Source organism: Mastigoproctus giganteus, chromosome 5 (assembly GCF_048544385.1).
Source record: "Mastigoproctus giganteus isolate SK-2022 chromosome 5, ASM4854438v1, whole genome shotgun sequence".
In the NCBI taxonomy this organism is placed as follows: domain Eukaryota; kingdom Metazoa; phylum Arthropoda; class Arachnida; order Uropygi; family Thelyphonidae; genus Mastigoproctus; species Mastigoproctus giganteus.
In genome coordinates, this window is record NC_143579.1 from 81,026,769 (window position 1) to 81,040,049 (window position 13,281).

The 13,281-nt window shown below is 35.5% G+C and overlaps 1 protein-coding gene across 1 annotated transcript in view; it reads right to left on the minus strand.

Moving 5' to 3' along the window:
• The window catches only part of LOC150085523 (germ cell nuclear acidic protein-like), a 114,494-nt gene that overhangs the window by 62,228 nt on the left and 38,985 nt on the right, over positions 1 to 13,281 (minus strand). The window contains exon 2 of the mRNA XM_090374588.1: positions 12,473 to 12,611. Within this exon, the coding sequence (XP_090230714.1) occupies positions 12,473 to 12,611 (139 nt within the window). The remainder of the gene's footprint in view (positions 1 to 12,472; positions 12,612 to 13,281) is intronic.

Below are 13,281 nucleotides of genomic sequence, written 5' to 3' on the forward strand. Positions count from 1 at the left end.
ATGATCTGTGCTTGTTAACAGAAGAAACTTCTTCTACAGGGATGGGATACACTTAAATAGAAGGGGTGCAAAAATATTTGCTGATGCTAACGAGGCAGTGTTCGGTGGGTAGAAAACTGCTAGCTTGGGGGGGATTCAGAGACAAAAAGATTAGCAGTAGCCGCAGACAACGGTGGAAGTGATTCTTGCACTACTTCTATTAGAGGACGCCTCCGTAGCCAGGTGGGCAGGAGTAGCAGTGCATAGCACATGTTTCTTGATTAGACCGGGTTTCGAGCCTGTGACCACCAAATACGGAGGATGCGGAAAGGTCAGGGAATGACCATCGCATATCCCCGGAGCAATATGGCCTTAGTTGCTAATGCTCCTAAAAACCAAATAACAAACAACAAAAACAAACTTCTATCACCCAATGGAGGGTGGGGTGCTGGGGTTTTCAAGGAATGGTGGGGGTCATCACAGAACAAATAAATATATGGGCAGTGTTAGGGTGTACAATGTGTACAGAAAGGATAAGAAGGGAGGAGTTACGCTGTCACAGTTAAGAAACACATAAAATCTAAGGAAGTGCATCCAATTCACATAGATGTTTAGTGCAATGTTGAGTCAGTTTGGCATGACGTAAGCACTGGGAAAGCAAAAATGATAGTAGAAGTGTGTTATAGGCCTAATGACTCTGATGAGTACAATAAACAACTGTACACAGAAATAGAGTGAGTTAGTAAATCAGATTGTCTAATAATGGGGGATTTTAACTTTCCAGATATTGACTGGAACTTGTGGGTTGGTCACTCCCACACTAGAAAGACTTTTCTAAATTTATTGGCTGATTGGCTTCTACAGCAACACGTTAGAGAGGCAACTAGAGAGAGAGTAATACTCTTGATCTGGTTATCAGCAGTGATTATTCATGCATTAAGAATTTGCAGATAAAGGAACCACTAGGTGGTAGTGATCACAGTGTACTGATGTGGGATTTACTTAAAGACATAACTACCATAAAGGATAAATGGAAGGGTTTTTGCTTTCGTAGAGGTGACTACAGTGGTCTCAGAGAGTCTTCAAATTCTGTAGAGTGGGACCAACTGATGATGTTACCAACAGCAAATTCTAAATGGGAAGCATTCAAGGAAGTAATCGTGGAAGATACTAGGCTTTTCATACCGATTAAGAAATACTGTTCAAGGTTTAGGCCTAAATGGATTTCAAATGAATTCATGAGACTCGTGGCACAGAAGAAAAATGCACAGGATGCTTAGAAATTATCAGGAGATACAGAAGCCAATGGTAGATATAAGCTAGTCTGTAATCAAGTCACAAAGGAGGTTACACAAACGAAGACAGATTACAAGAACTCTTTGGAAAGGATGCTAAGAAAAATAGCAAGAATTTCTTTAGTTATAAAAACTCTATAACAGCGTTCCCAAACTGGTGTCCGTGGACCAGTTTCGGGGGGGGGGGGGGTCTACGAAACGGTAGTCAACCGTATATATAAATGTGTAGTAAGAAACATTAATACAGGGTCTGCAAAGATGGATATGAGAAGTACACATAGTGCCTGAACTAAAAGGGTGTAAAGTAAAGGATAGCAGAAAAAATAAATAAAGTAGTAATGTGATGTGTGATAGAATGTTGTAGTAGTAGTAGTAGTAGTGGCACGTGATGCAAGAAATTAAGTGTATGAGCTTATGCAGCATCAGCCAAAAAAAAATCACACCATTCCCTCCAAATGCCTGTCCAGTTTCTCCTTAAATTTATTTAACCTGTCAACTTCCACAACAACAGATGGAAGTTTGTTAAAGCAATTAATCACCCGCTGGCTAAAGGCAAATTTCTGCACATCTATTCTACATCTGTCTTTTCTTAATTTGAATTTATGCCCCCTTAGGTTCGTAATCTCAACAAGTGGAAGGATCCCATCAGAATTCAGCGTGCTCAAAACATTCAAGGCCTTATACACCTCAATCAGATCACCGCGCAGGTGCTTAGTCTCCAGCCACTGCAATTTGCAGAACTTATTGGTAAGAGGATCCCTTCATTCCCCTCACCAATCTTGTTGCCCTTCTCTGTATACGCTCAAGTAAATCTACATCCTTCCTAAAATGAGGCCTCCAGACCTATACGCAGTACTCAAGGCGTGGCCTGACCATTGCCTCATACAGAGGGACAATCACCTCCTTCTCCCTGCTAGCAAAATTCCTATATATCATTGACAAAACCCCATGACCTGCCCTGGCAGCCTGTCTGCATTGCTCAGAAAACTTCATATTTGACTGCACAATTACTCCCAGGTCTTTTTCATTTTCTACCACCTTAAGTGTAGGACCACACAGTTGGTACGTTTCTCTAGGGTTACTTCTGCCCATATGCAGTACTTTGCATTTGTCAAGGTTAAACTTCAGTTGCCACTTCTTAGCCCATCTGCCCAAATTATCTAGATCCTGTTGCAGTAGCACACTGCCATTACTGTCATTAACAACCCTGCCAACCTTTGTATCATCTGCAAACTTCGACATTAAGCCTGATATACCTTCATCAATATCATTGATAAATATACAAAACAACAGTGGACCCAACACCGAACCCTGTGGGACTCCACTAATAACATTAGTCCACGAAGAGCAGCACCCATTGATTACCATCCTCTGTCTTCTTCCACTCAACCATCCTTTTATCCATTGTAGCAACTTATAGTGCTACATTATAGTGCTTAATACCATTCTGCTCCAATTTGTACAATAGTCTTCATGCGCAACGGTGTCAAAAGCTTTCCTGAAATCCAAATATATGATATCAAAATTATTTTTTGCATCCAGTTCCTTTGTAACCACATCATAATATCCTATCAAATTTGTCAGACAAGACTTTCCCTTAACAAACCCATGCTATGTCTGAATTATTGCTGCAGTCTTGTCTAGATGATCCTGCAATACATCTTTAACCAGTGACTCCGTTATTTTACCCGGAACAGAAGTTAAACTAACTGGTGTGTAATTACTCGTGTCACCCTTTGATTCCCCCTTTGTGAATTGGGGATACATTTGCACATCTCCAGTCCATGGGAACCTCCCCTGAGTCCAAGGATGCTCTCATATTTATGGCTAAGGGTTTGCTTAGTTGTTTTGCCGCCTCCTTTAATATAACTGGATAGATCCCATCCACCCCAGGTGCTTTTCTTATGTTTAACTTCAACAATTTCTCCTCCACTTTGCTTTCAGTTATTACAAAATCATTAAGTATCCTGCTACAATTTGATAACCGTCTCATTAGATAACCATTTAGGCCTAAACCTTGAACAATATTTCTTAATAGGTATGAAACTTTTAGTAGCATCCACGATTAATTCCTTGAATGCTTTCCACTTAGAATTTACTGTTGGTAACATCGTCAGTTGATCCCACTGTACTGACCTTTACGGAAGCAAAAACCCTTTCCTTTCCCCCTGATAGTAATTAAATCTTTAAGTAAATCCCACATCAGTACAGTGTGATCACTGCCACCTAGTGGTTCCTTTATCTGCAAATTCTTAATACACGAATGATCAATGCTGATAACCAGATCAAGAGTATTACTTTCTCTGGTTGCCTCTTGAACATGCTGCTGCAGAAAACAATCATCCAATAAATCCACAAAAGTCTGACTAGTGTTAAAATCCTAGTATGATTATGAATTAAGATAATTAAAGGCATAATTAACAAGCTAATAACAAGGAAGAAATGGGATTGTGGATAAAGAAAAAATATAAAATAAATTTTTTAAAATAAATAAAGGGATTTATATATTATTAAAGGATATATATATTACAAAGAGGTTAACAAAATAAATTATAAAGATATGTATTCAGATAATGGTGGGCAATTTTAGAAAGAAGGTCGAATATAGGGATGGCAAATATGCAAATTCTGAAGACAGTTAAAAAGAAAAATTAATACAATCAATATTTTCAGCGGTTCTATTTTGGTCTGTTTAGTAGACCTTGTTTTCTGATCATCAGGAATTTTTGTTCTTGCTTCGTTGGATATCCCAGGTTTATTTCTTTGGTATTTTTACCTATGTTTTACTGGATGTTCTTCTCCTGTTCACTGTGGATCTAAATAATCCTGGTTTTACTTTTCCTTTGTCTGACATATTCCTCCATCAATAATTTAAAATTACTTGTTCATTCTGCCAGATTGCAGCCATTTTATTTAGACCTTTATACCATCTTACTCTTTAGTACAATTTTTATTTATTTATTTTTTTTTTTTTTGTCCAGTATCGACGATAGAGGTTATCTCTGTTGTTTGCATTTTTAAAGCTTTCTAGTAAGTCCGTGTCATTACTATATAATACTTTGAACCTGGTTTTTTTTCACTTTATGTCGGGGTTGTGTGTTCACCATTGGCCGTTTATTTTTATGCCTTGCCATCTCGCCTTCACTTTGCTTTATTACTCCAGGTAACGTTTTACTTTTAGTTTTGGTTTGCCTTTCTTCTCTACAAGCTTATGGTATTAACACCTATTTTTACTAACGCTTACAAATACCAGAACCCTTTAAGGTTCAGCCTTACACACCCAGTAATTTTAATTTTAATTACTTTTTATCTTTTTGCTTTCTTTTTCTATCTTCTTCCCATTCATAAAACTATTAGTGTAATAAGAGGGTGACACGAATGCTCCTACTATCCTTCATCCTATCGCTATTTTCATCTTCATTTTAACCACATTTTAACCACTCTTTCTCCCCTTCCTCATTCTCAAGAATTTTTTTCATCACCCTAAACCATTTGCTTCGTCACATTATTTTTATTAATATTTTTAACCAAATTTTTCCTTCAAATTACATTTGTACTATAAATTGCCTTGTTTCAGTTTATGTTTTTTCCCCATACCACACTGTAAACATTGTTTGTATTATTTTGTATTATATTTTTAAACTTTAATTTACCCTGTGTAGGGACTACCTTGTCTGATAGTATTTAGACAGGGGCCTTTTGTATTTTTCCCCTTTCTTGTACTATGGACAAGTTTTGAAACGTAATTCCTGATACATGGTCAGGAGTAGCCTCCTGATGAAATGCCTGGCCAGGTATCAATTTTTATTTTTAACTGTCTTCTGATTTTGCATATTTGCATCCCTATATTTCTAAAATTGCCCACCCATATCTGAATATAGTTATACTCCTTTGTAATTTATTTTGTTAACCCCTTAATATATATACAGTCGATTCCGGTTAATTGGGACACATCGGGACTAGTGCATTTTGGCCCGATTAAGCGGCTGCCCCAATTATCCAAAGTTTCACATAAAAAAGTTAAAAATATAATGGACCCCTGCTTTACAAATGGTTCACTATACAGTCAAATCACGTTACGATGGATTCACCTAAGTAAAGTACTGTTCACTATACGATGTGTAGTAAGCACTGTGATCACGTTTTTGAATTGAATTTTAGTTCTATTAAACAGTGATTCTAATTAGCGAAAATAGGAAGAATATTATCCACAGGCTATAAAAGTAAAGATATATTAAGCACAAATTTACCCTTTATTACTTTACAAATTAAAAAATTAAATGATACGTGAAAATCGGAATAATTAATACGCACTGTAATATGTACATATTAACTAGTTGACATTTCTGTTCACTGACATTTGTGGGTGGGGGTTAAAATTCAAAACAGTAAAAAGGTAAGCAATCAATAACAAAGAACACGGCACACACAAATTGCAAGTAACACGATACGTGAAAGTGAGAATGGAGTAACAAGTTACGAATCTTTAAAAATAGGAATGAAGAGAAGATTATGAAAATTAATTTTTTTATATGACTGAAGATTCCATGGAAGTGTAAACACATTTTACCATAATAACCCACAAATTCCAGATGTCGGTATTATCACAAATTCAATAAGATCGAGTTTACTATCCATTTATAATAGATTGTACTAACAGAAAAGCTCAATAAACAGGTGACTGCTAATTGTTTTTATTGTTTTATGGTTGTGACCTCCAGAAATCCGACCGAACCACATGGTACGGTCGGAGACAATAGTAGGGTGATCTCCAGTGCTGTGGTCTCCTGCCCCGATTAAACTGCATGTTGTCCCAATTAAGCGAAGTAAACCCTGGCTATTTTCTTGATTGGGTTCTGTTTTTTAAGATTTTCCCCAAATAAATGGCTGCCCCGATTAACCAGGGGCCCAAATAACCGGAATCCACTTTATATCCCTTAATAATATATATATATATATATATCCCTTGTAATTTATTTTATATTTTTTCTTTTTCCTCAGTCCCATTTCTTCCTATTGGCTTGTTAATTATGCCTTTAATTATCTTAATTCATAATTGTACTAGGATTTTAACATTCTTTCACCTACTACATTACTACTTTATTTCTTTTTTCTGTAATTCTTTATACCCTTTTAGTTCAGGCACTATGTGTACTCCTCATATCTATCTTTCAAGACCCTGTATTAATGTTTCTTACTAAATGACTCCTCACACATGAGGAGCCATTTATAAATTCTTTTGCTTCCTTTACTGTTGCCCTGCACGTTTTGGAGCATTTGACATACAATACGTTTCAAAAATTTCTTTATTTTTTTCCGCATCTGCTTAGTTTGCTTATAGAACTTATAATTTTACTACTGTGTATGTGTGTGTGTGTGTGTGTGCATACGTTATATATAGGGGTCTGCAAACGTTTTTGATTTTTGAAAGGGTCTGTAAATCTTAGAAGTTTAGGAAACTGTTCTAGAAGGAAGGGGATGAATCAGATTGGCCCACTCAATATCGATGGTTCGACTATTGATGGTCATGCTCAGATAGCTGACAATCTGAATGAGAATTTTGCATCTACATTCACACATGGAGTTATTAAGAGAGGAGAATGCCAGAAGTTAATCAAACTGTAACAGGGTGCTTAATGATTTTCTAATAACTAAGAGAAAAGTGGAGGAGAAATTGCTGAAATTAAACGTAAGAAAGGCACATGGGGCAGACGGGATCCATCAGTTATATTAAAGGAGGTGGAAAAGGTAGTAAGCAAACCCTTAGACATCATTAATAATCCCCATGGACTGGAGATTTGCAAATGCATTACCAATTCCCAAAGGGGGATCTAAGGGTGACACAAGCAATTACAGACCAGTTAGTTTAACTTCTGTTCCAGAGAAAATATTGGAGTCACTGGTTAAAGATGCATTGCAGGATCACCTAGACAAGACCAGTAATAATTCAGACAAAGCATGGGTTTGTTAAGGGAAAGTCTTTTTTGACAAATTTCATTGGTTATTATGATGTGGTTACAAAGGAACTAGATGCAAAAATTAATTTTGTTATCATATACTTGGATTTCAGGAAAGCTTTTGACACTGTTGTGCATGGAAGACTACTGTACAAACTGGAGCAGTATGATATTAAGGGCAAGTTGCTACAACGGATAAAAGGGTGGTTGAGTGGGAGAAGACAGAGTGGTAATCAATAGATGCTGCTCTTTGTGGACTAATGTTATTAATGGAGTCCCCCAGGGTTCAGTGTTGGATCCACTGTTGTTTTGTATATTTATCAATGATATTGATAAAGGTGTATATCAGGCTTAATGTCAAAATTTGCAGATGATACAAAGGTTGGCAAGGTTGTTAATGACAGTAATGGCAGTGTGTTACTGCAACAGGATCTAGAAAAGTTGGGCAGATGGGCTGAAAAGTGGCAATTGAAGTTTAACAATAACAAATGCACAGTACCTGTATCTGTCATATGGGTAGAAGTAACTTCCAACTGTGTGGTACTACACTTAAGGTGGTAGAAAATGAAAAAGACCTGGGAGTAATTGTGCAGTCAGATATGAAGTTTTCTGAGCAGTGCAGACAGGCGGCCAGAACAGGTCATGGGGAATTGTCAACAATATACAGGAATTTTGCTAGTAGTTAAAAGGAAGTGATTATCCCTTTGTATAAGGCAATGGTCAGGCCATGCCTTGAGTATTACATACAGGTCTGGAGGCCTCATTTTAGTAAGGATGTAGAGTTTCTTGAGCGAGTACAGAGAAGGGCAACAAGATTGGTGAGGGGAACGAAGGGGGTGGTCTTACCAAGAAAGGCTTAAGTTCTGGAAATTGCAGCATCTGGAGACTAGACACCTGCGAGGTAATCTGATTGAGGTGTATAAGGCCTTGAATTGGTTGAGCAGGCTCAATTCTGATGGGATTCTTCCTCTTGCTCAGATTATGAACCTGAGGGGAGAATAAATTCAAATTGAGGTATGACAGTTATAGAATAGATGTGTGGAAATTTGCCTTTAGCCAGTGGGTTGTTGACTGCTGGAACAAAATTACATCTGTCATTGTGGAAGTTGATAGCTTAAATATATTCAAGGAGGAACTGGATGAACGTTTAGAGGGAATGGATCTGTGAATTTTTTTTGGATGATGCTACATAAGTTTACTTTCTTGCATCATATGCCTCTACTAATGTTAATGCTAATTAGGAAAACAGGAAACAATGAAAATCATGTCTAGACAAAAACTAAGTCAAATTTTAAGCCCATTACAATTCAATACTTGCACAAAGTTAGCAATGCCCACTCACAAGTACAACAAGATACAGTAAAACAAAATTAGAATACATTTCCACCACCAAAATCATTCTAGCCCCTCCCAACTCAGGATGAGAACCAAGGACAATTTAAAGTCTCTCCACTTTCCAAAAGGACATCTTCTATTTACATAACACACTGGTCCACACAATTGGTCAGGGACAGAAAACCAGTTATTTACAATTATTTAACTATTTATAAATAAACACCTAGAAACTTTTTCTTTTTTTCTTTTTTTTTTTTTTTTGGTAGTTGTTGGTGCATCAGCTTCTGTGGCCATAATGCACCCCCCCCCCCCCAAGGTTTTTGCAGTACTTTGATCCAAGCCCAAGGTGGGATTCGAACCCGCAACCTTTGGGTTGCCAGGCAGGCACTTTACCCACCTGGCTAGCCCGGTTGGCAACATCTAGAAACGAACGTCTACAAAAACATCTACAAAAGCACATACTATACATATGAGGGGAATAAATTCAAATTGAAGAAGGATGTTTGCAAGTAAGATGTGCAGAAATGCAGTAATTTTTCTTCAGCCAGTGGCTAATTTGAATATTTTCAAGAAAGAAGAAGATAAATTATTAAAGGGGAATGGACAGGTGATAAGGATTTTTTTTTTTTTTAAGTTGAGGCTGTATGAACTTCCTTTCTTGCATCATTTACCACTACTAATATTATATTGACAATTCATTCCTCCATTCAGTATGCAAAAATAAATAAAATATTATGCTTCACCTACAATTTTTATACAGTGTATGAATAGTCTATATCATGGCTGCCAACTTTTGACTTTCAAAAAGCTAACTATAATCAGGTAACTATAAGTAAGAGGTTAAACACAAGATTATTTGGTCAAAATGGAAAAAAAAACAGTAGATTTTTCACAAAAAAGCAGGAGTTGCTCTGAAAAACAGGAGATTTTTTATACATACTTCACGCTTCCTTGTGGACTTGTCAGTTCCCAGTAGGACTATATATCAATTCTTTTTTTCTTTAACAATAGTATCTTGTAAGTACTCACATAACATTCACAGAACCGATGCTCCAAAGCATCTATTGCTTCAACTATCTTTAAAAATACTATGTAGCACTGGAAACTTGTCAACAAAAACTAAAATTTTAAAATGGTCTACCAACAGCATTCATTCAGCATTTATAAGAATATCATTTTTCAAAGGAAACTTGTACAGCATACTCTCGATTTACCAGGATCGGATTAACCGGGACACTTCAAGACTCCAAATTAAAAAAAGAAAAATCAACTGAAAATCAAAAAATTCAAGTAATAACTAGAGTAGGTATAAACAGATGTTTTGCAAGTCATAAATAAGTGACAAGAAGCAGCGTTATAAGTCATCATTGGGAGATTAATGTACCTATTAACCTATTATCTTGCAACCCCTGCTGTCTTCACATCCGCCGCTCAAAAAAAACAAAAACCAAATGTTTAGTTTGTTTTAGTGCATCGTGTCGATTGTTGTGTTCCATTGCACTGCAAAAAAAAAAAAAAAAACACAACAACTTTGGTTTTGTTATTTGTGTCAGGGATGTCAAAATTTTTTTTTATAGTAAATAATTTTTTTTTTTTTTGTTTAGAAATCGCGAAAATGATGGGTAAATGCAAAGGAGTTGCGTTTTCAGTTAAACAAAAACTTGAAATTATTCAAAAGGTTGAAAACGGTGCATCCTTTAAATCTTTAATGATGAACCATTATAATGTTGGTGACCAATCCATACACAACATTGTAAAAAATAAAGGGAAGCATCGTATTGAACACGCGAGTAGTACGTGGTAAGTTTTTTCGTTTTTTATCTATCGCCATATTTTTTTCTTAGGTTGCTGAATTCGATACAGTTAGTCCACAACTTACGTAAATTTTTTTTCGCTCACTTTTTTTTTTTTTTTTTTTTTTTTTTTTAGGATTGTAAAATTTTAAACAAAAAAAAAAACAAAATAAGCAATCAATAATGACTATCACGACACGCACAAGTTGCAGAAGTGAGATATGGAGTAACAAGCAAAAAAATAGGAAAGAACAGAAGATTCTTACAATTTATTTATGGTTTTTTTTTATATGACTAAAGGTTTCAGCGAAGGGGACATACATTTCACCATAATAACGTAAAAATCCACAGAAGTGCAGCTATCGGTATTTTCGCAAATGCAATAAGATGAGTTTACTACCGTTTATAATTAGACGTACGAACAGAAAAGCCCAATAACACGGAAAGTGTAAATTGTTTTTATTGTTTTTCGTTAGTGACCTCCAGAAATGTGCTTTAGTAAAATGTGAGCTCGTGCAGGGTGATAATAGTGAGTTTTCGCCTTAACTCTGTGAAGTTCTTTACAGAAAATTTATTTTGATCGTTATCATGGTGCCGACAACTAGTGACAGCGGTACTAGTAAATCTACCAAGAAAAGGAAAGCAATCGATTTGGATCAGAAAATTAAACTAATAATCAAGTATCATGCTGAATTCAGATTTGTCAATAATAATATAGTAGTAATATGTTATTAATCATTCCCGAGTTACGTAAAACTTGATGAAGTAAGAAGTCCTGGAACGTATCTCTTACATATGTCGGGGACTTCTGTATTTTTGGATTAACCGGGAAATTGATTATCCGGGATTTGTTTCTTACCATCTATCCTGGAAAATCAAGAGTCTACTGCACACCAGATAATAAAACATAGCAATAAAGCACTTCCTCACTAACAGAAAAAGAATCTTCTGCTCTTGTTTTAGAGCTCTCCATGAACTTTGCAATAGGAAGAGCTATGACTAAATCAGAGTCATCCATCTGATTCTGTCAAGTTTGGTAATTACTTCCAAAATGGAAGTGGAATATTTAAAAACTGTTGGTATAACCAATTTGAAAAATAAAATTTTTCAACATATCTAGGGGTAATGACCCCAATACACAGATGTGAGATACATTGGCATAACTTTTAAAAGAAACAAGCAAACTGCTTTATTCAAGCGAGAAGAGAGAAACATGAATAGACTTTTGGTACAAGTGAGGATAACATGCCTATAATTATATCTTGCTTCTCCTCCTTAAGATTGTATTCACTAGAGTTTGTGATTCAAAAGTTCTTTTCCTTGAGGAGTTCGTGATTTGTGTTCTTTCAAAACTTCTGAATTATCAGCTGGGTGGATTTGGACATGAGTCAGTGCCACTTACTGACTGCTTGTTGTTTTTTTCAGTTTGGCAACTCTGGAAATTGCTGATATGGTTTTTCTAACCCCTTCTTTAAGTGGATTTGTCAGAGATTGTTACTGTTCTACAACACAAGCAGATCTTAAATTTTTTTTTTTTTTTTTTTTACTTTTGTAAAATGCATCAGTTGAAACCTTAAATTTCTTTCCTCTCAGTACTTCTTTCTTATGTGTCCACCAAATAGTCACCAACTTTTAAATTTCACAGATTCATAGACCCTTTTCAGCACACAAATTAATGAAATGACCAGGAGAGTCTATTACAACCAACTGCTCAATCTATTTTAATACCCTTGCTATTAAAGTTTTTAGGCCTACCACAACAAGGGCATTATCAACACTAAGTGCATGACTGTTTTTCTAAAGCAAATCTACATGCTTTCAGGTTGTTCAGAAGATACCCAGTTTCTAAACAGTGAGAGGAAATTGCTTTCAATTTTAATATATATATTTTTTTATTTAAGTGTTTCATTACAATTTCTTATTATAATTATAATATTGAAATTATGTAAAAATATTTTTAATCCTGATGTCAACTATACATTATTTTGGAAATGTACTCTATTCTGTATACATTTATATATAGTTAAATAAATAAATAAAGTAGGAAATGCAACTGTTATTATAATTAATTACACAAAATCAACCAAAAATAAAATGAAAGTAAATTCCATACGTGCACTATCAACAACTTTAGGTGCTAACTCAATCCTTGCCACCCTTCCCAAAGGAATAGATAAATCTCTTTTGTAATAGCAACACCCTGCTGTTTTTCTCAAGCGAGGATTCCATGATATGTTCATATCTTTTGGCAACTAAAATAGAAAAATTTTAATTTAAGAGGATCAAAATTTAAAACAGGTTAGCTAATTTACAGACTGTGTTACTTTTCAGATGCATTTGATTATAAAACAAAGTATATTTAGGAGTTAAAAAAATCCATACATATTCAAGAAGTGCTTACTAAAACTTAACTATGTGATGGGAAGCTGTGAAGTGGCATTTTGTGTGTGTGTGTGCACGTGTGTGGTAAAGGGGGTCAAGTTCACAGGAATTGTGTTAACCTATAGATGTAGTATTTGTAACAAATCTCTAAACGTATTCTAAAACACCTTGAAATTTTGAAAAGGAACAGAGCTATTACTGCTGTTATAAAGTTATAGCAATGCTGCTGTTCATTGGACGGGACCATGGGCACATATATTTCCCCACAGGTGAGCAAACATGGGGCTATGTAATATGATAATGTAATATGTTATTCTCTAAAGGACCCAAAACCCTCTTAGAGAACAACAGAACAAACACATGTTGAAAACTTGGTGTCGATATAATTTTTCCTTTTCAAGAAATGTATATATAGATTTTAGAGAGAGAGAGGATGAAAGCAGGACGAAAAAGGATGATGCTGTCAAGTTATTTAATGATTCCACAACAACGATTAATGATTCCTCAATCTACAACTTGCTCCACTCCCTATCACACAGA